The 24,182-nt window shown below is 43.6% G+C and overlaps 1 protein-coding gene across 2 annotated transcripts in view; it reads right to left on the minus strand.

Moving 5' to 3' along the window:
• Positions 1-24,182, minus strand: part of Ttc27 (tetratricopeptide repeat domain 27) — a 130,917-nt gene that overhangs the window by 51,465 nt on the left and 55,270 nt on the right. For both annotated transcript variants that reach the window (XM_059248265.1, XM_059248264.1), the window contains exons 11-13: positions 22,218-22,313; positions 20,528-20,650; positions 3,536-3,763 (exon numbers count right to left, since the gene is read on the minus strand). In XM_059248265.1, coding sequence (XP_059104248.1) covers positions 3,536-3,763; positions 20,528-20,650; positions 22,218-22,313 — 447 coding nt within the window. The remainder of the gene's footprint in view (positions 1-3,535; positions 3,764-20,527; positions 20,651-22,217; positions 22,314-24,182) is intronic.

A 24,182-nucleotide genomic window follows, 5' to 3' on the forward strand; every position in this document is an offset into this window, starting at 1 on the left:
TTTTGTTTGTTTTCAGTGTAAAAGACTACCAGGTCTACCTTTGTAAAATACTACCAGGTCTACCTTTTTTGCATGCGCATATTTGTATCATTTCAGCACTATCCATAACAGGCAAGAGGTGGGAGCAGTCTGAGTCTCCAGCCAATGAGCAGGCAAATAGAATGCGGCACAATGGAATGTCTTCAGTCTCAAAAGGAAGAGGGTCTCATCTCACTGTAGCATGCATGAACTCTGAGTACACTATACTAAGTGAAATAAACCCGTCATCAGAGACAAACACTGAGGGCTGGAAAGACGCTCAGAAGTTAAGAGCACTGGCTGCTCCTGGGGACGAGCAGGACTAGGTTCCCAGTACTCACAGGGTGGCTCACAAATGTCTGTAATCCCAGTTCTGGGGGATTCGATACTGCCTTCTGGCCTCCAAGGGCACCACACACATGTGATGTGCTTACACACATGCAAGCCAAACACCCACACACGTGAGAAAAAAGAGCCAAATGCTGTATGCCTCTGCTCTTGTGCGGTATGCAGAATAGCAGAATCCATAAGACGGAGAGCAAATGGTGGCCGCCAGAGCTTGAAGGGAAGGGAAAACGGGGCCTTGTCAATGGACTTAAGAGTTCCAGTCTCACAAAATCAAAGGTTGTGGAGACCGGTTGCCCAATAGTATAAACCTACTCCATATTAATGAACTGCATATTTGGAGATGGCAAATTACATGTTACATATGTATTTTTTAACCTCAGCTAGTAAGAAAAAAAAAAAAAGTGTTGGCGCCACAGTCAGATCATCTGGATTTTAATACCAGCAGGTTGCCCAGAGAGGCACCTGGCTGTAGTAGTGCTACTGTAAGCATCAACAGCCAGTTTTAAACCAGTTATCCAACCACAGTTATGTTAAAGTGATTTTCTTTGTCTACTGTCAGCATATCTGGTTAATTACTTGGGGAACCCTAGAGATGGTAGGCAAAAATCAAGGTCTCATAAAATTAATATTAGATGATACAATCATTGCCCCAAACTTACATTCAATGAAGTTTCACTGCAGAGTACATCAAAAAAACCTATGGCCAAAAGCATTAAAAATGGGCAACATCTGCCAGGGTGTGGTTAATCCAAGCACTCAGGAGGCAGAGGCAGGTGCATCTCTGAGTTCGAGGCCAGCCTGGTCTACAGAGCAAGTTCCAGGATAGCCAGGGCTACACAGAGAAACCCTGTCTCAAAAATCTAAAAACAAAACAAAAAAAAAAAAATGGGTAACATCATACAAATTGTTATCAAGACTGTGAAATAAGGGACACGAAATTAAATCAACATCAATTACAGGAATTCCTTAAAACTGTCCATCCAGGCTCTTTTTAACAAAAGAAACAAAGAAAAAAAAAAAGTCTAGGCAACATCACTACTTTTCAGGAATAAGATGGCTAAGTCAAGGTCAAATATTAAAAAGACTTCATTATTCTCAACACGTCAACACACTGCTTGTAGTTATCAAAACAAAAGTTATGCCAGAACTTGACAACAAAATTCAACTTATAAACTTAGCATTTTTAGTGGATTTAACCACTCACTTAAATGAGCTAAACATGTTTCTTTGAGGTAAAAAACAACATTTCGGCCGGGCGGTGGTGGCGCACGCCTTTAATCCCAGCACTCGGGAGGCAGAGCCAGGCGGATCTCTGTGAGTTCGAGGCCAGCCTGGGCTACCAAGTGAGTCCCAGGAAAGGCACAAAGCTACACAGAGAAACCCTGTCTCAAAAAAACCAAAAAAAAAAAAAAAAACATTTCAAGCTGCAAATATGGCAAGCTCAGATTAAGGCAGACAATTTTACGCATCTTGACACACTGGCTAAATACTGTCCTGTGAACAAAATATGCCGTCTTGCTTCTCAATTTGACACAGAATTTAAAAACAGATTTCAGGATTTCCATGAAAACAGTATTTTGGTATATTCATGACTCCATTTTCAGGTGACACAAATCTATGTTACCTGCCAACTTACAAATGGAATGCATAAAGCTGCAGTCTAACATTCAACTTAAAGAAAAAACTGTGATCACATGCTTTCCCAGACTTTTTTCAGGTCCTATCTTCAGAGAGATAAACATCATGAATTATTCATGTCATTTTTGGCAGCACCTAGATTTGTGGGCAACTACTTTACAATTTTATTTTAGATTTATTTATTGTATGTGTACGCATGTTTGTGTGCCTGGGGCCCGAGCAGGTCAGAGGAGGGAGGTTCCCCTGGAACTGGAGTTCCCAATGGTTGCTAGGACCAAACTCCTCGGCAAGGGCAAAGTGTTCCTAACTGTTGCGCCACTATTTTCAACAAAGCACACTGAGTGTAAAATCGGAACCAGACTGTCTGATAAGCCCTTGAGAGCCTCCTGAGAACCAGACTGTTTCCATCAAACCAGACACTGATGCGCTCACTCGGGTTTCAATGCAATGTCAAATGACCCATTAGGTCTGTTACTTTTATAACTCTATATTACATTTATGATTTTTTTTTTTAAATCAACTGTTTGTTATTTAGATATGTTCATTTTCTTTACTAGTGGTCACAAACGGGGCCTGTTCAATGACCTTAAAAGACCCTCTGGAGGCACTGCATGGTCAGGATCACTATGTGAGGGCCTTTTTGCTTCTCTGTAGTAGCAAATGTCACACAAACTGTGCAAACTTGTTCTCATGAGCTTTCATTATCGCTTGTGGCACATTTAATGTATGGCACAGTTCTTCCCCATCTAGTGTGACTGAGGAACCAAAAGGTCGGCGGCCTCCCCTAGTCTAAGTGTAAAGACCTTCCTGAGTCTGTTGGTTAGGCACATCCTTTTCACTGCAGCTTCCTTTTGAACAGGCAAGGGATGGACGCAACCCAGGTTTTCAGCAGACGAATTATTCAAGTCGGTGCGCACGTACAGGTGCCATGACCGGAGACATGAGAGCAAACATAAAGTGTGACAGAGAGAGAAGAGACTGTCTCTCAGAAAACCACTCCACCAACTGAGTATCATTACGTGTAACGAAGGAACCTCCCCTTAGACACAGGACCTCTCCTGCACATTTATAAAGTGACAAAGTTGTTCATGTGGGCAGGAGAGATGACTTCATCAGTAAAGTGTCCAGGCGCGAGGGCCTGAGTCTGACTCCCAGAACCCCTGTAAGAAAACCCAAGTGGCAGCACACCTTCCTAATCCCAATATTGGGAAGACAGACAGCAGGACCCCCAAGCTCAGCGGCAGTCAGCACAGCCTATTTAGTGAGCTCTGGATCAATGAGAGACCCCATCTCAAAACAAAGCTTGACAGCTCCCGACACGTGAAGTTGGCCTCTGCCCTCCACATGTGCCCACAGACACGTGCACCTGCACACACACATACAGAAAACAGATTTCAAATGTTCTGATGTATTTGTGTGTGTATATATCTAGACATTTTCTCCTTAAATGATCAATAATCCACTCTACACCTTACTGTATTTATTGGAAGAAAACCCCAAGCCAAGAAGTGAAGGTTTTCTGAGGTCTGACCTGCATGGGATTAATCTTCACTGAGCGTTCAAAGCACTCCACACATTCCCGAAACTCCTTGTTCCGAAGATGGAGGAGGGCTTTGGAGCGCTGGGCACGCGCACTTCGGTGTCGCGACAGCTCCCAGGCTTTGTCATAGCAGGAGTGGTCTTGCAGGACATCTCCAAGCAAGCAATACAAGCTTGGCGTTTCCTTTTTCTCCAGTTCTCGCCGAAGGATCTCTTCTGCCTGGGAACAACAACAAAAATAGCAAAATCACTTAATTGTGACTAACTGCTATTTTTAGCACATGCACAACTTTTATCTCATGGTCTGTGTATTTTCAATTATTTGCTCATTTCATGGCTCGAGAGCACAGGCTGCCTGAGAAAGGGAAAACAAATACGGCCCCAGTGAAAAGGAACCAGGAGAGCAGGGCCTGCTCCAAGGCCCTGGGATCCCCAGGCTCTGGGGAGCCTCCTGCCTGTTGGGAGGTTCATTCTACCACTCCACGACTTCCCTGCTTTGCTCGGCCCCACTGCTGCTGTTGGAAAAGTGTCCTTACCTCCCCTCAACCACAGCATTATTGGTTCGTAAGTGTTCTGTGTTTAAGTTGTCGAAGAGGGGGCACAGGGCAGTCCCAAAGGAGACAATACACGAAGCAGAAAGGACAGAGAACTGCGGTAGAAGCCCGGTTATAAGGAGGCAGAGAGAGCAGGCACCAGTTACTGGACAGACTCCAAAGAGCTGGCAGTTCTTTAGAACCAAAGGCCTCGGAGTCCTAATGGTAAGCTCCGAGGCTTGGAGCTGGAATTGTCAACGGCTAAGGAATCCTGACTCCCTGGGCCTACACAAGAGCTGCAGAGCCAGGGGGCCTGATCCTCAAGGCATCACCTGGAGCCATAACTCCAGCAGGTACAACCTGCTGCTGCTCACACCTGTCTACCTGATCACTGCTGGTAAATGCTCAACAGTACAACAGTTGCTGAAGACCATCACTTAACCAAGTTCTCCTTGTTTACCTATGACTTCTGTCCAGGTGGAGCAAAAGGTACCCAGCCTGACTGGTAACACCAACACCAGGTAGGCACATGTGGTTCCAGACAGTCAGCCCACTGGTTTCGGAACTTAAAGATTGACGTCCATAATGCAAGGCTACCTGATCATGTAAGCTAATTCTGTGGTTATTACTACTACACATCCTCAACTTACCTCACCCATGTCTGCCGTCCTGTTTCTGATAAATCGGCAAGCTCAAAGTCTGTATATTAAATTTAATTTAAGTTAGACATATCTGTAATTACTAAGCTGTCTAATTTTGTGAACTCTTTTACACAAGGGATGCACTTCTGAAAGTGTCTTAGGATGCTGGCACTTTGGCATTTGTGATATAGTACAGGTAATTTATAGACTGTCAAGCCTACTCTGGACATGGAATCAAAATTTATTAAGCAGTTTCCAAGGGAAAATAATTCTAAGTCCCTGAAAGCCAAAACAAACATGAAGTTTTATAATTCAATGTTTTAGAATATAAGTCCTCTATTCACAAATAATATATTAGTTAATAATGTATCAAAATTCTGTGACCCATAAAGATAAACATCTAACCAAAATTTCGTATGACAGTGGCTGCACCATCTTTGGTGAAATAAGCTTATAGTGTAGTTCAAAGCATTTCTCTTGACAGGACGGCATTTAAACTTTGTGCCACACCATTCCAGAAATTCCAAAGCTGACTCACTTAAAATTCCTTTCCGTTCTACCCTGTTATATTGGAGTCTGTGGTCTGCAATAAACATCATATTCACTCGGTATAGATGTGATTGTAGGCACTGTCTCCCTGGAAATCTATGACCGCATCTCATCTGTTGAGTTGGAAGATGCCATGATTGTGAAGGGTACAAACACTGGTAGTCCATGACGCCCGGTGAAGAAAGAATTCTGGAATTGCCACCTTGGTGCCTCAGACTAAATCACCTACAAGCGCAGACACTATGAAGGAACACTAGCGAGACAGTGGAAGGAAAGAAAATAGTCCTGGGTGTTCTCATCCTCAAGGTGGAGAACTAGGGAATTTCTGATGGCCTCAGAGGGCCTGTCGTCCTTGTCGCTGTCCGCTGGTGCCTCCTGCAGGACTGCTGATGCACAGGTAGAGCAGACTGAGGCTCATTAGTTCTGTGTAAAAGTCAGAGCTAATCAAATATGGTTTACTCTATGATTTTTATTTTCTCAATGGACTTTTAACTACACATCATTTTTTTAATCCTTTAGCAAGTGCTCTGGGTGGGCAAAAATAACACTGGGAGCTTCTCCTGGGTGCTGGGCTGGAGGCCTGGGCTGCCATGTAAGCAGTCCCACTACCCCTCAGCTAATGCATGAGCTGAGGGAAACACTCCAGCTGCTCTCCAGCTCTCCTAGTGTGCAGTACTCCTGCTGGCATGAGCGTCCTAAGCCCACGAAGCACCCACTTCATCACCACCTGACTCCATCACCAGCAGGAGCAGAAGAGGCCAATGATCATGAAAGACCAGACTCAAGACCTTTTGGATTCTTCAAGGAACAGAAATCCCCCAACTTCCTTTGAGCCCTATGCCAGCAGAGGCCACAGTCCTCTCTATTCGAGATTGATCCTCCTCTACCTTAAGATACTATGACTGGCACCTCCACCATTCTATCAGTCACAGCATCTAGACAAATTCACACTTAGAAGGCACTGAACATTTTAATTTATACAGAGAAAACCTGGGAATCAAAAAGATGTTAAAGGTGTTAAACCAGAGACAAATGGGATCATAATTGAAATCAGGCTGAGCCCCTAGGAGAGGTCTGATTCACAATGCTAATTCAAACAGCTGGGGATGGTTCTAAATAATGTGCTCAACTACATGACTAAACTTGGACTCAAATGTGGCCGAAAACTAAGCAAAGTTGAGATACCAGAAATTCCTCCTGTAATGTGAAGGAATCCAACATTCCGAATGGAGGGGTTCGCTGATTTATTGTTTGCAACCTGCTCACCCACCCCAACTTTGTCATCCAGAGGCCCTAAGGGTCGCTCCCTCCATCTTGGCTTCAAGAAGCACAGTGCGCATGGGAGAAGCAGCATCCTTGAAAAGGACTGTTATAAATGTGCCGTGTAATAGGGGAAAGCTTGGGAGGGAGGACTTCGCTGTCAGAGCTTTTGAATTACAATGGAGATGATGAGACCCAAGGCCACAGAGACCTGCCAACGGCCCGGGAAGCAGGACGGGCATGGTGATGACAGCAGACACAGCCAGCCAAAGTCATGCTAGAGCAGCTGGACCAGCACGGATTCTCAGGGTGGCTGACTGATCACAACCAAAGCGGACAGGCAGCCACCAACGGTCAATCCTGCTCTGTGTAACACTTTAAAAAGTAGCTGAGTTTCCACTCAAGATGCCACCTCTCACCTGAATTATCTTCAAAGACACAGTCTCTTAAATACCATAAAGGAGGACAATTACCACTTAGAAAGGACCATGTGATAATGTACCAAGTGCATAACAAAATTCTTTTCTTCTTTCTTTTCCCCCCTTTGGTTTTTCGAGACAGGGTTTCTCTGTGTAGCTTTGGAGCCTGTCCTGGAACTCACTCTGTAGACCAGGCTGGCCTCGAACTCAGAGATCTGCCTGCCTCAGCCTCCTGAGTGCCGGGATTAAATGAGATCTGCCTGCCTCAGCCTCCTGAGTGCTGGGATTAAATGCGAGACCACCACCTCCTGGCAAAATTCTTTTCTTCTGTTCAGCTGTTAAGAAGTAAACGTAGCCATTACTAGGTATTTGTATCCTGGGAAAATGGCAATATCTCCTCTTTCAGATTTAGTTTTTGATTAATGTTAATCCTTTGGAACTTAAAGAACTTGTAGGAGTCAGTCCATTCCAGAGTAAGCCTAGTAAGTATCCGAACCCACCAATGATTACTACCCTAGTTCCTGAACACACAGCAAGCTAGATATAATGAGTAGCCAGCAGAACCCCTCAGGGGTGTGACTCCAGCAAAGAGAGCAAAGCAACAGTCCCTGTGGCTTCACCTTTCCATTTAAAGGAATAAACCCGGCAGCATTGCGTGTCTACAAAGGCCACAGAGCTCTCCGTCTAAACTTCAGAGAAGCTAAAAGTGTGTAGGGTACAGTTAGCCCATCCATTTAAACTAAGAACGTGCATAGGTCCTGGAAAGCACCATGAATTATTATAAACAATATAGGGTGGTACTGAATATAGCTACTGTCCAGAACACGATCTCTTTTCTGAAGCCCTGGCCCTTCTCTCTATCTATCTGATGGCTACATACTGTCAGATCAGAGCACAGTGAAAGTACACTTGTCCTAGCCTGCCTGAGAATGACATGAACTTCAGGCTTTGATTGTCTCACCAGCCCATCAGACCTCATCAGTCAATGGCCTTGATGATAATATGCTGATAGAATTCATGAAACCAAGATAAAAAATTGTGTCACTGTCAACCAAAAACCAACTGAAAATCAACTGCTGTATGCCATAGTTTATTATGAGAAATTGTGTTAATGTCAACTAAAAACCAACTGAAAATCAACTGCTTTACACCATAGCTTACAATGAGAAAATGCTCAACTTATAAAAATTTTCTTCATAATTTACCTATTTTTTTTAGCAAGGAATCTAACTATTAACTAAAACAAGTAGTTATGGTTTTAATCTAAAATGCTGCACATGAGCTCTTGTTTTTAACATTGTCCCAGCTATAAGCACTATCTTGGAACCTTTAGCAAACAGGGCCTTTGAAGGGGCTTGTTCACCTGGAACAGCTCGCCCCAGCTGAGAAAGGCCCATTCCTGCCTCCGCCAAACCTCGCCCTCTCAGAGAAACCAGCAAAAGCCCAGTTTCGAGGTGGTGGCCCAAGACTCCGTCTAAAAGCTTACCATAGCAAGAACCCACCTTAGGGCACGTCATTATCCTGTTCCCCTACCGGGTATTTAAAGCACTCGCTTTAGAATGGCCATGTGATTTCTCTCCTGCTCCCTTTCCAGAGAGTCACCGGGAATGCTTTGCTCACATTAAACCTAGTCCTTTACTCTTTAGTGTGACTTGATTTGGCTTATTGCATGGGTGGAAATACCTACTACTGGGATACAAAAAAAAAAAAACAAAAAACAAAAAACACCTATCAGGGATACCCAGCCTGATCTGGGCATCATTCTGCTTCCTGGTGAAGCACTTCTGCCTCTACCACACTGCTCCAAGCTCCACTATGCCTCTGCCACACCCCCACACTGCACCAAGCCACACCCCACACTGCCCCAAGCTCCACTATGCCTCTGCCACACCCCCACACTGCACCAAGCCACACCCCACACTGCCCCAAGCTCTGTTATGCCTCCACCACCATGGTGGTCAGAATCCCTCTGAAATTAAATGAAAGTTCATTTTTCCTCCCTCAAGTTGCTTCTGTTGGGTTCTGTGGTCACAACACCAAGTCATTAAGATACAAGACTTGTGAAATAAATGCTTATTCTTATATGCTCTAAACTCCGATAAAGAAATGGTTGGAAGTTTCCCTATGTCAGAACTCTCCTTTAACTGTGTGAGATCATCTACAAAGCATCTGCTAGTAGTTTGCTGTCTTCCAGATAACCAAACTCCCAAGTCAAAGGGCTAAACCCTTACAAGGGCATTGATGTCCTGTCAACGTGCTTAACCCAGCAATGGGGTTCCCTAAAATCCCCTTTGCTTCCATTTCCATGTTAGGATTGGCTACTGAGGAACAGCCTTTGAATGCCAACATGGTCGTGAGCAAATACAGTGCCAAACAAGCCCCCAGGCAGCACGGAGAGCCAGCTGGCCCTTGCCTTGTGTGTGTGGCTGATCTTTCCATCTGTGTGCCCTGCTGATCAAAGCAACTCCAGGCCCTCTGTGGGAATCTCCCATTGAGCTCACAGGGCTGCCGACTACACAGTTCCCAGAGATTTCCAGACCTCTGTTCAAGCTCCCCTTCATGGTCTCATTTCAGAGGAGGAATAGCTGGCTTCTCTGACTCCCCTTCAATGTCCGACTTATCTCCTGGTGTCACCGCTTCACACCCCCTGCTGAAAGACCCGTTCCCGATCCTTTGACTCTCTCCTCACAACTTAATCTTGCTAGAACTTCCATATTTAAACCAGCCCTCACTCCAGGAAACCCCTTATTCCCAAATTAAAAGTATTTAAAGAATCTACTACTTCCATAAATAAAGCAAGCCTGGGGGTCCAACCTCGCTGACATTTTCGCTTTTTACATCAGGGTCACTTTGTATCCTCCCATTAAATGGTGATACATAGGTTATTTTCAGTCAGTCCATCAGTGGGTAAATGCATTACCTCCATCCCTATCATAATTCTGGGACACAGATAGATATTAACCTTGAGAGACAGAAGTAAAACTTAATCTCTCTCCAGGCTTAATACTACTCCAGGGATTGACAACAGCAAAGAAAAAAAAAAAAGATGAAGAAGAAGAAGGAGAGGAGGAGGAGGAGGAGGAGGAGGAGGAGGAGGAGGAGGAGTGGCAAGGACATCTGAAAATCCACCATAAAGCAACCAGAGAGAGAACCAGCTATTCTAGCGCTCTCAGAGCCACCGAGTGCACACATGCAACAATACAAAGCACATGCAACAATACAAAGCACACTCACTCCACTCACACAAAGAAATGGCTAGATCTTGATGATAACAGCCGGCTTCGTGGCACTGTAACCTGGCCATGCCTATCCCCTCTCCTCCAACTCTGTAGCATCCTTGAAAACCAACAGGCTGCAGCCCCCGTCAGAACTGATCTGGCAGCCACCAGAGGGAGCCCACTGGGTTTAGAGCTTCCTTAAAGCTTTGTTCTCAAAATCTGCCTCACTGACGAAGGCTGGAGAGCCCACTTGCATCTCATCCAACTCCCAGCTTGTTCAGGAAAATCTCTCGAAAACAATTTGAGATAACTGATAAATTCCACAGCTGCATGAGGTGGTGAATAACAGAGTGACAATAAAATTGAAGAAAAGATGTGACATAAAAATGATTGACATAAACCCATATTATCAGTGATTAAGTATAAAGGAACTAAATTCTCCAACCAAGGGCAGAAACTGACAAAAAGAATAAAAATTATCCAACTAAATTGTCATCTACAGGAGACCCACTTTAGATCTGCGCACACTAATAGGTTGAAAGTAAAAGGGTCTAGAGGGAATGATTAGTAACCGAGACAGCTAGGGTAGCTACGCTAATCAGACAAAATAGACCTCCAGAAAAAAACTGTTAATTGGGGAAAAAAATCACTTTTGTGATAGACTGTTCATTCCATCCAGAAGACGTAACAGTTATAAATGTGTGTGCCTACAACACATTCCCAAATTACACAAGGCAGAAACCAACAGTACTAGCAAGAGAAGTGGGCAACGTAGCAATAATGTACGGAGACTTCATGCCTAGCCTGCAATAATGGACAGAACACTACACAGCGGACAGAAACGGAAGACATGAGCAATGCTATAAACTGATTGACTGAAAAATACCTAAAGAATACCCCAGCCAAGGAGCAGAATATGCAACCTTCTCAGAGTGCACATCCATTCTCCAGGCTGTACTAAATGGTGGCTCACGACACAAGCCCAGCAAATCTCCAAAGCCTGCAGTCATGCAGTGAATGGACTAAGGGAATCACAAACATGTGGAAGTTAAACACACTCCTGAGCAACCATGAGTCAATAAGGAAATCACAGCAAAACTAAAAGCACCTTGAGATGAAGCAAAGCAGACATTCCAGAACTTACAGGCATGGCGAAAGAATGTGCAGAGGAAAATATGGCTCTAGACACCTATGCTGAGAAAGAAAAAACATCAATCAATAACTTCATCTTCTACCATAAGTATCAAAAAAAAAAAAAAAAGAGCAAGCTAATCCCAAAGCATGTAGACAGAAGGAAATAACAAAGAATCAGGCAGAAGACAGAAAAATACCAAACAAAAGGACAGTTCTGAAAACTCAAATCACTGAAATCAGAAATGAAGGGCTGGGGAGGTGGTTCAAGCTGGTAAAGCATTTGACATACGAGAGTGTTGCCCAGAGTTCAGATCCCCAGAACCAAGTAAAGGACAAGCCACTGTAATCCCAGCACTCAGAGGTGGAGCCAGGATCCCTGGAGCAAGGTGGTACTGTAACTAAGCAGTCCGGATCCATGGGCTCCTAGTTGAACAAACCCTGCCTCAGAAAACAATGTGGAAAGAAACTCAGAAAGACACAGGCTTCCACACACAGACCCACACCTGTGCACTTGTACTTGCGCGTGTGCTCTCTCTCTCTCTCTCTCTCTCTCTCTCTCTCTCTCTCTCTCTCTCTCTCTCTCACTCACTCAAAAAAAAAAAAGGTTTAAAGAGAAGCCAGGCAGTGGTGGCGCACGCCTTTAATCCCAGCACTCAGAAGGCAGAGCCAGGCGGATCTTTGTGAGTTCGAGGCCAGCCTGGTCTACAGAGCGAGTTCCAGGATAGGCTCTAAAAACCACACAGAGAAACCCTGTCTCAAAACAAAACAAAACAAAACAAAAAAAGGGTAAAGGTTTAAAAAGAGAGAAATAAATGAGGACACTGTTATTAGCCTTACAGAAATACCAAAGCTAGTAAGAGATTCTCTACTCTACAAATACCCGACATTAAAGTAAGATCCAAAGCTCAGAATATCAAATCATACCCTAACAGTATCTATTTGACCAAAAAACATGACTCTACAAAAATATATTCCATTTCTGACTACACGCACTGCATTATAGACTTGAAGACTTGCTGGAGTCCAAGACTCAGCATTTCCAACCTCTGCAAAGGAGACAAAACAAAGAGTAAGCCTGAGTCAGAGGATGGACACACCGAGGGCGGGCACACCGAGGGCGGGCACACTGAGGGTGGACACACTGAGGGCGGACACACTGAGGGCGGACACACTGAGGGACGCTCTTACTGCAGCCTCCCACTCCCAACCACCATAACTCTTTAAGAAGCAGGAACATGGTGGGTGGCGTGTAACTTGTCACTACCAAACTCCATCAACTGGGGATGTTTCTGTATCTGGAAGATGGGTGTGGAGGGTCAGAGTGAAGCAGCTTCCTAGAGAAGGGAGGACACCAGAGCAGTGACCCTGCCTGGTCTAGACGGACCTCTTCCCACAATGAATGCTATGCATTTTTGTCTTAGAAGTTCATTCTTTCTCCTTGAGCTCTGACACCTCCTTCTCCTGCCAACAGACTTCTCTCTCCCCAGGGCAGTGCTCAAAGGCAATAGATATTCCCTTTCCCTCACTAGTCACACTGCATTCTCTCCAACTCGGCCCCGTTTATCTTTCCTCCTCCACTTATCCACTAAATCTGCATAACGTATTACTTTAAAAAAAGAACTAAAAAAGATGCGTGCAGTGCCCATTGGGCACCATACACAGCCCCTGCAACATCATTTTGCAGTATCAAAATGTGATCGACCAGGAGTCTCCAGAGTACGGCTTTCTAGCTAGTTATAAGTTGCTCTTCCCTCTAGGAAAACACAAATGGGGGGTGGTTGACAGGGTGAAGGAGCTGACACAGGGTCTTACTCTGGAGCCCAGGCTTCTCTCAAACTCACAGCTAGCCTGCTCCTGCCTCAGCCTCCTCAATCCTGGGATGACACATAGCCCGGATACACAGTTTTATAACGATACAGGAAAACTTGTCACTTAAATATCTATTAAATAAGATAAAATTGTATCCCCACATGTGCAAAGGATGCTTATTAATCTGTTTGATTTTTACAATCCCACACAATTACTTTTCTTTTTTTTGTTTTTTTTGTTTTTTTTTTTTTTGAGACAGGGTTTCTCTGTGTAGTTTTGGTGCTTGTCCTGGATCTCGCTCTATAGACCAGGCTGGCTTCGAACTCACAGAGATCTGCCTGCCTCTGCCTCCCAAGTGCTGGGATGAAAGGTGTGCACCACCACTGGCCAGCACAATAACTTTTCTTAATGAAATTACAAAAGAATAGTGAATCTCAACATAAATTTACAGCCAGGACTTAAGCAGAACCTGAAGTCACAGTTAAAATAATACATGGAAACTGCCTGCTTAGCCGAAGGGGCATTGTGACCTGCCCAGAGACAGTGGTGGAGAGTGAAGGGAGGCTGTAGAGTGACCCTCCCAAGGGAGGAACCCACTGCTCCTCACTAACCAGTTAGTACACCACATAGGATTTGGGCCCCGTTTTCCTTTGGTTGTTGGGTTTTGCTTTGGCTCTTGGTTTGGGGGGTTGTTTTGATTTTTTGTTTGTTTTGTTTTCATCTTTTGGGTCTCTAAGAGAAGCCAAGAAATCTAGAGTTCTTTCGGTTTTTTTTTTTATTATTATTTCATTTCATTTTATTTATCCCTTAAAGCTAGTTTGTTTTCTTTTCTTTTCTTTTCTTTTTTTTTCTTTTGCAATACAATTCAGTTCTACATATCAGCCACGGATTCCCTTGTTCTCCCCCCTCCTGCCCCCCTCACCTTCCCCCCATACCACCCCCCATTCCCACCTCCTCAAGGGCAATAGAGTTTTTAAAAGATGAAACCTGAACATTTCTACTCTCTCTCTCTCTCTCTCTTTTTTTTTTTCAAACACTGAAAAAAAACAGACAAAATGTCTTGCTGGCCTACATTTGCCCACACCGGTCAACCCGCAACTTCAAATTCAGACCATTAACTCCTAGTACTTTGGGGAACAATCCCACCACTCCCGCTGTAGTTCAGGTGGGACTGACCTGGGGAGGACAAGAACGCGACCTGGGCCCTCCGTGTTCATTTACATTTATAACGGTTTGCTACTCAAAGTTGTTAGACGGGAAATCGGAGGCTGGAGGGAGGGACCCTACTCTACTCCTTCCATCCTAGACGGCACTCTGTCAGGCCTTGAGTTTGGTTGGGATAAGCAACATGGGTAAAAGTCAGGTCCAATCTCTAATGAAAAAAGACATGAAACACTCCAGGTTTTTCTCTCTGAACTTCAGTCAGAAGTAATTCTGGAACAAACTGTTCTCCTTGGCTGTGATCTGTAGGTTGATTATTGTGGATTAATGGGAGGAATTAAACCCTCGTCTGGCCTTGCATCTGGTCAGCATACAAGGAAAGGGAGCTGGCAGGCAACTATGGGAAGTCCTCCCAGCAAATCTGACGATGAGGAGACACGTGTAGACTCAGAATGGCTCTGACTGTAAGAACACCCTGAGGACTATGGAAATGACAGACCTAGGCCTACCAACCAGCCTGAAGGGGTGGAAGAGAGACAGGCCAAGAACTGAAGATGGCGCTACGAGGGAGCGGGAGAGGTGGCCCAGCAAAGAGCACTTGCTCTTGCAGAGGACTGGAGAATGGTTCCCAGGACCCATACCACGAAGCTCACAACTGCCTGGAACTCCGGGGATCTGATACCCTCTTCTGGCCTCCATGCACATCCATGTGAACACAGCACGCACACATATATGAACATACTTTTTTAACAATGAAAAAATCAGAGAAAAAGAGGTGGCCTTTGGCAACAGGCTTGAGTTCAAAAGAATCATGCACGTGTCGAGGTGTAACAGTGCAAACGTGCAGGGACCCACACACGGGTTTCCCCTAACTCCAGTCTTCTCCCCTGCAGCAGAGGACAAACGTGGCTGATTCCACTGTGTCGGAGTTAGCTCTCAGACAGCTTCCTGCCGGTACCAAGACACGTTCCATGAACAAGGACCAAGAGTGAAGAGTGCAAAGGCTCCACTCCCGGCTGGACCCTCCCAGCTTCACGACCTGTGTGGTGCTTCTCCCAGGCACGCGCTCCCGGCCAGCGCCTCACTAATTGCGTCTTACGTTTATGTCTGTGACAACACCAGGCTCTGGCTTGGTTTTTCAGAAGAGTACCTGCCAACACAAACACTCCAAGTCCAAGATAAAACAGAGCAATTTAAAACAGGCCTAGTTATCCGATTAGCTGGTCACCTCCTATTTGTGTTACCCAGCTGTGGAGCATTTCCAATTACTTTGCCTTTAAAAATCGAATCTCCAATTTTTTTTTTTTTTGGTTTTTCGAGACAGGGTTTCTCTGTGTAGCTTTGTGCCTGTCCTGGAACTCACTTGGTAGCCCAGGCTGGCCTCGAACTCACAGAGATTCGCCTGGCTCTGCCTCCCGAGTGCTGGGATTAAAGGCGTGCGCCACCACCGCCCGGCTCGAACCTCCAATTTTTAAGGGAGTAACAGTAACCACTAAGGCCGGCAGGTTTGGGGAAAGAACAGGCTTTACCGGAAATGGCTCTCTGAAGACAAAATCTGCCATTCAGCAATGCTACCTACCCAGTATGACAAAATGACAAAACCGATTCCTATTTTGTAGTTTCTTACAAGTAACATGTAATGACCACAAACCAGTTTCTATTTCTAAAGTTAAAATAAAAGTAGGGGGCGGGTCTCTCTACTGAGAACGAAACAGGATGTTCTGCCATATGGTCAGTCATCCATAATAAGGGTTCCACTGGGTATCTGCCTCCTAGTACATTCTCAACTATTTGTGATGTGGGGCCTGGGGTGGCTGGGGACACAGCTCTAAATGACATAGAGTGAATAGCACAGAGGAAATGAGGCTGCAAATGGGACAGGAGAGTAGTCCTGGGAGCTGAGGAGGTGACAGGAGAGCAATGCAGATCTGGAGAGGAAGCAGAGGGCAGATGCTCTGTAGACACCAAAGGAGACCCAAAGAACAAGCAAGAGGCAGCTACAGAGGACAAGAGTTCCAGACACAAGAGCATGAACTAAGACCATGCCACCAAGCCAGGTTAACTACAGGAGCTTCATCTTCCTGGAACCGTGGGAGTAACATGGACAAGAGACTAGGAGGGATGAGGCCACGTGCAACAGCCAGACCATGATACACCTGCAACCGTTCACTCCATCCTGGAGACAAAGTCACTGATGGGAGAGACTGCCATGGTCAGACACTGCGCTAGGAAGCCCACTCTGGCGAAGAACTTAGAAGGAATCTCACAAAGCACATAAAGGAACTCTAATCTTGGAAACCACCCATGCCCCCAAAAAACTAAACTGACTACTAAAAACACTCAGCTGTTTTCAAAGTAACACATTACTTGGATCTTAGAAGAAAATGGTAAGAATCCACTCTTGCAGTAATTTGAAAATGCTATGGCTATGTGATTTCAGGCAAACCTGGTTTCCTATAAGGAAATGAGACCCAATCCTTATTTCTCTCCACACTCTCACCTTCTAGCCTCACCTCCAGCTGATGCCAGCTCAGTCTTTGTTGCTTATTTAGAGACCAAACTGGGTTTGCTCAGCAAAATGAGATTTTTGCCATCCACTGAAGGAAACTCTTGACAAGTGAGCCAAATAACTGAAAAATTAATGCTAACAGATGAGAACCAGCTCTGATGCCAGGGTCAACCAAAATTAATCTTAGATGCTTTGCCAATGGCCATTAAACAGCAAGAATGTCTGCGAGCAGTATTCTAAATTAGAAAGGCAAAGTGCCTACAAGGACAAGGAGTAAACATGATCATCACAACAATCATTAGACTCGGGCATTTCTCTAAATTAGCCTCTTAAAAATAAATTATTCCATTAAGCAGAAAATACAAGGATTAAAGTGTCAAACATCTAGCGAAATCAAAATGTAGTGAAAACTACCGGCACATGGCCAAGTTCCAGAAGCTTAACTGTTCAGAAAAAAAGCACTTGCTCCCAACTTGAAGCAGTACTTTTTATCTGAAAATATAATGTGGAAAAGAGGGGCAGGGACAGCTGAAGAGAGGGCTCAGCAGTCAAGGGCGCCTGCTGCTCCTGCAGAGGACATGGGTTTGGTGCCCAACACCTACAAAGAGGCTCACAACAATCTGTAACTCCAGTTCCAGGGGATAGAATACTCTCTTCTGGCTCTATGGGAACCAGACACATACACAGTGCACTTATATACATGCAGGCAAAACACACATTCATATAAAAGTAATTAAATCTTTTTTTTTAGGGGGGTGGGTTTCGAGGCAGGGTTTCTCTGTGTAGTTTTGGTGCCTGTCCTGGATCTCACTCTGTAGACCAGGCTGGCCTTGAACTCACAGAGATCCGCCTGGCTCTGCCTCCTAAGTGCTGGGATTAAAAGCGTGTGCCACCACCGCCCAGCAATTAAATCTTTTTTAAAAAAGTGCTTCTCTCTTTGAGACAAATTGTTAAAACCAACTTTTAAAAATCAAGACGGGGTGTTACTAGTAAGATGGCTCAGAGGTTAAGAGTACTTGTTTATCTGGCAGAGGACCTGGGTTCAGTTCCCAGAACCCACATGGTGACCCACAGTCATCCATAATTCTAGTTTCAGGGGATATAATCCTCTTCTGACCTCTGCAAGCACCTGGCACACATGTGCTGTACACACATACATGCAAACAAAACATTCTTACACATAAAGTAAAAAATAAATCCAAAAAAGAATTTAAAAAAAAATCAAGATGGCATTTGTAAGCAATAAGTCACAAAAATATACAACAAAATAAATAACTACATTTCTAAAGATTAAAATATATACATTTTCAAGAATATTTAGAAATAGAGGCATTTATCAGTACTCTAATTCCTACAAGATCATGTTCAAATCTTGGAAAACAATAACATTACAGTTATTAGGGAAAGCATCAATCCCTTCCCTGATGGGCATGATGCATTATACGCTTTTCTTCAATTAGAGAATCTCAGCTTCCCATACTTTCTGAAAATAACTAAATTAATATTTTAAGCTTGCTTTGAATATTTGTGATTCACACACTTGCTTAATGTTCTAAAAACCTCCAACATTTTCTGTCTAAAGAACCACTACTTCATCGTCTGGAGAGACAGCATGGCAGTAAAGAGTACTGGCTGCTCCTCCAGGAAACGGGGGTTTGACTCCCAGCATGCACATGGGGGCTTAGGACTGTCTCTAACTCCACTTCCAGGAGATCTGCTACACTCTTCTGGCCTCTACAGACTCCGGATACATACACGGTACACAGATACACATGCAGGCAAAACACCTACTCACATAAAAGAACGAAGGCCATTTTAAAATACCACCATTTCAAAGGTAGCAATATTTCCTGTAGTCATTATTGATTTCTTAACCGATGTAAAAGAATTACACAGTAAGGAATGATGAGACAGGAGCTGCATGGAACTGGAAACTAAGACATTCATTCTCCATTCGTTCCTTCTTTAAACAAACACCTGAGACAATAGTTGTTTTGAGCCGGGCGGTGGTGGCACACACCTTTAATCCCAGCACTCGGGAGGCAGAGGCAGGTGGATCTCAGTGAGTCTGAGGTCAGCCTGGTCCACAAAGAGAGTTCCAGGACAGCCAGGACTGTCACACAGAGAAACCCTGTCTCCGAAAATCCAAAAAACAAAACAAAGCAAAATCAAAGTTTTTGAAGAAACACGGTTCTACATTTCATCAAATTTGAGATGCTATCAATCATAAGACAGATTCTTAATGAAAGAGGAAAATGCTTTGACCATGGCCTAATGCTCTGAGTAATTCACACTAGCCTCTGGTTGCTTTGATTTTTTTTTTTTTCCTAATCTATTCAGTAAAGTTTGACAATTATTTCTGCCTTCAGAACATTGTTGGACATTTTCTATGGTAATCTGTTTATGTAGCTTAGTACAAAACAAAGCTTTATCAACTTTTGATTTTTTTTTTTTGTTTTGTTTTGTCTGAAACAGGCTCTTACTATGTAGCCCAGGCTGGCCTCGAACTCACAGAGATCCACCTGCTTCTGCCTCCTGAGTGCTGGGATTAAAGGCGTGCACCACCACTGCCCCAGCGCACAGCAATTATTTTTACCTGTAGAGCCAGTATGCCAGCTCCATCTTAAATTCTTTTATCTGCAAGACTAAAAACCTACGAAAGGGACCTTGAATCTCCGGGGACACTGCCAGTCTCTCCCCACACTGGACTGTGTAGAGCTTCGCTGTCATTGACCAGTTCATGAAAGACACGTGACTGTCCCAGCTCTCCTAATATGCACACTTAGGAAGACAGAGAAGAAACCGTGCCCTCGAAGCACTGTTTCTCGTCTTCATAACAACGGAAAGGGTAAAGAAGAGAGTGGAGACCAACCTGAGGACTGTACCCTGTTGTGTGCTCTGCTCGGTCATGGAAAGTACAATTGGCATTAGTGAGCAGGGCTGCAGAGCTGACTCAGCAACTAAACACACGGGCTGCTCTTGCAGAGGACCTCAGCTCAGTTCCCAGCAGCCACACAGTAGCTCACAACCGCCTGTAACTCCAGTTCCAGAGGATCCTACACCCTCTTCTGGCCTCTGTGGGCACCGAGCACATACACAGTGCACATACATATATACAGGCAACACACCCATACACATAAAATAAAACTAAATTGTTTTAATTAACATAAGATTTCAATGTATTCAGTTTTATGGCTACTCACAGTGTAGAGACACAAGTCTCAAAATATGGTTCACATATGAGAAGAAGAGACAACAGATTTATAACAGATGCAAATATTCCAGCATTTTCTCTCTTGACCCAGTTTAAGAGTGGAATTAAATATGCATCACACACTTCATAAGGCTCCTGCCTCATCAGGGCTCACATAGCCTTTCCCTAGATAACTCCCTCGTGTCCACAGCCTCTAACAATCAGGTACCCCAAAGACAATTAAAATTAATTCCTGATATTTTACATCAAAGCTGACCTATAGAAGAATCAATAGGAAAATAGATCAAAACATTCAGTGCCTTCAAAGTTTTTATTATTCTTTCTTAAATGCCAAACATCGTACCAACTCCAGGCTGCTTTTCTCTTTTATGGACACATAAAATAAGCTGCCCAACAGAAATCAGAGAAAGCACTAAGAAGTCTTTAGTGAAAGAAGGAATGAGAGTAAACACTGTCAGAAGCGGGCTTTCTCAAGAGCAATGGAGACGTGTGGAAGGAAGAAGGGGCCCACCATTCACAGACATGATTGTTACGTACCTTCCCATGCTGCCCAGCCCTTTCGTAACAGATGACCACGTCTTCCCACATCTCCAGCTTCTCAAATATCTGAAGGGCTGAAGTGGTACATCCCAACTCAAAGAGCAAACCTGCAAGCTGGCGCTAGAAAAACAAATGAGAGTCACCAACACTCCTCAACAGGAAGCAAATCCATTTTGCTTTCCCTTATCTCCAGCCTGCCTTTTAAAGGGCTGCTTATTGTAACACAAACATACATCATTTATGGAATTCAACCTCTACTATCTAGGAATCTGTGAGAACCACACTACTTCAGCAGCTTTTCTACGGGCAATGAAGTACTGATCAAAATACTCAACACATCAAATTTTTAAGAACTCGGAACTCAAAAAACCAAGTCAATTATTTCCTTCTTATCTAAAGATTCCTTCCTTGAGAAGCTCTGATCTGTAAAGGTCATATCCAATAAACCAGTGTTTAAAGCTCCAAGGAAGCAATGCAGACACCATTAAAATCTCTGTGCTTACGCCGGGCGGTGGTGGCGCACGCCTTTAATCCCAGCACTCGGGAGGCAGAGCCAGGTGGATCTCTGTGAGTTCGAGGCCAGCCTGGACTACCAAGTGAGTTTCAGGAAAGGCGCAAAGCTACACAGAGAAACCCTGTCTCAAAAAACCGAAAAAAACAAAACAAAAAAAACTCTGTGCTTAGTCCTTGGGAATTGATACATGAGGGCCTTCTCCTAGTCTGGTCACCCAGCCTACACTTCTTGCCTGGCTACTGGCCAATCAGCATATTAAACCAATAGAAGTGGCAGATCTTTACAGTGTACAAGAGCATTATCCCACAGCAGCTTGGGGCTTTAGGAGCTCCGCAAGTCACCCAGCACCATGGAAAGAGAACAGTCAGGGGTATCTTAAAACATAACGTATCAAATAAATGCTTTCCTTTTGTTTTTTTGTAAATACCATTAAAAGGTTCAAAGGTTTATTGTTTGGTAGAAAGTCTTTGAAGACATTTGAATATAAAATGCTGGGGCTTGAAAGATGGCTCAGCAGTTAAGAGCACTTTCTCCTCTTCCAAGACAAGGAGGGTTCAGTCCCCTGTGTAATGAATGTCAACTGGCTCACAACTACCTACAGCCCCAGTCCTGGACACTCTCTTTTGTACTCCATGGTCATACATACACACACACACACACACACACACACACACACACACACACACACTCTCACACATACACACTCTTATACATAATAAAAATAAAAGTAAATCTTTTAAAAGCTAATATAAAATGTCCTTTCGAAAAGGAAAGCAGGCAAGCAACTCTCCTGAGAAGTCCAAATCCGTTCTCGTCTAATGCATTCTCTCTCCTCCCACTCTTTCTCCCTCTCTCCATACCTATGCTTAAATCTGTATTAAAACCTTTCCTTAGTAAACTCCAATTCATGAAAAGGAAAACAAAAGCATGTATGATTCTCCTATCTTAATTTCTAGGGTTCTACCTACTTTCAATTTAAAATCATTTCAAAACTTTTTAAATCCATTATCACTTTAATCAAAATGGCAATTTGAAACAACTGAAAATCCCCAACCTCTTTTATTCATTTCAATGAAATATTTAAAAATTCAATAGTTACACTTAAGTCGTCCCTTTCTAACGTATTTTCTTCTCTGATTCGAGCATTTTTTACACGAAGACAAACAGAAGTACCTGGACAGCCCAGTGAGGGGGCACTTGACAGCAATAGAAGATCTTCAGACGTTCCAGCACAGGTGTAGTTTTATCTTCAAACTGGTCTGCAAGAGCCTGAAGAACACACAATAATCACAATCTGTAGGTGCAGTCGTTTTAATGTAAACGAAGTTCTTACATAAAAATTAATATAAATAAAGAACTCAAGTCATTTTGTCAAGGCCAACAGAGATGTATGAAGTTTCTTTTCAGTTTAAGTATTTTAAAATTGAAATTTAATCAATAGTTCTATAAACACGCACACATAGATATTACTAGGAAACTTTTTAAACTAAAATTTCCTATAATAAAGCTTTCAAAGAACTAACCTTCTTATTAAAAATTTTCATTTTTTCTATGAAAAATTGTTCTTTATTGTATTTATCTCCACCGTGATGCTATTTTGACAATGTCACTCTCCAATGTCAATGAGAGAGTAACTATATGAGAAACTTGGGAATTTTTTCTTAGGAATTAAGTAAAGAGAAAAAGCAGGTCTATCCAATTATAAACAAGTACTCTTGAGAGGTCTAAATTTCCTCCATTTTACAAGCTGGTCTAAGTTTCAGTGTCTTAAGCAATGGGCTATTAATCAACAACACCCCTGACAGCAGAGGGAGAAGAAACATACAAAGCCTGAGTCACCCCACAATATCTCAAAGCAATGTCCAAATGAGGATAGTTCCCACAACCCCCTTGAAACTTACCCAAGTATGTCCAAAGATAAAAAAAACTAAAACCTCAGCCTATCAAAAATGCATTAATATAACCGCTGCCTGTTTAACCAATTATGTTTGAGATGACCTAACTGTTCCTAAAATTCCCCTAGCCATGCTTAAAAGGACCTGCACACCTTTGTCCCAGGTCACCATTTTTGTACAGATGGTCAATCCTGCATGCTGGTAAATAAACGCTCCTTGTTCTTGCCTACCATTTGAGTCTGGGGTCTTCTTCAATGTATTCTTGGACTCCTAAACTCTCATTCCTCAGTAAAAGAGATGTAAGGGTGGGCATCCATTCATGCAAGACCATCTGTACGGTGCAGCGGGTGGCTGCAAGCTATGTAATTGAATTCCTGTGATGTCCTGAAATTCCCAACCTAGTAATGAAAAACAGCTCCCAGAGACTACACCAAGAAGCAGATGAGATGACCAGGCTGGCTCTCTGAAAACAGGAACCCAGGCCAACTGCAGAGTCAAAACCTGGCACTATATAGTAATCAAGTGGCTAGTCATCAAAAAAGCTCCCATACAAAATGTCAGCTTCAATACAGACATAGTCTAGAATCCCAGACAAACACATGACAGCCCCATTACCACAACCATCTGCCTGCCTCTCATTTGTCAGGAGATCTGTACTAACTACAGGCTTTTTCTGGTGTCAGACCCTGGTTTTTTCCTTGGTGGAGAAGTGGGGCTTCAAGACAGGGTTTCTCTGTGTAGCATTGGCTGTCCTGGAATTCACTTTCTAGACCAGGCTGTTCTCGAACTCAGAGGTCCATTTGCCTCTGCCTCCTGAGTACAGGGATTAAAGGTGTGCACTACCATGCCAGGCTTAGTATCAGAATTTCAATTGTGAATTATTGTTACCTTTTTTCTCACAATGATTATTATTATTAACCCACCTTTCTTAATTTTCCCATTCTAACATAGAAAGCTGTTGTGTAGGATAATGCCTTTCCTGTACTTGAGGAGGGCAAGGCACCATGTGACAACACACTCTCTCACACATTAGGATATGGAAGGTTGTTATACTGGTGTCTACTTCCAAGTTGTTTCAATTATTTACAAAATTAAAAATAAATTAAGGATCAACAATAAACTTCCTTAGAAGAAAGATAAGGACAGGAATCTAACACATCCTGACAAAATCCTCCATGGTTTGATATGAAATGTCCCCCAAAGGTGCGAGGGTTTGAACACTTGGTCCCCAGCTGCCGAGTGC

Source organism: Peromyscus eremicus, chromosome 22 (genome assembly GCF_949786415.1).
Source record: "Peromyscus eremicus chromosome 22, PerEre_H2_v1, whole genome shotgun sequence".
Lineage (NCBI taxonomy): Eukaryota > Metazoa > Chordata > Mammalia > Rodentia > Cricetidae > Peromyscus > Peromyscus eremicus.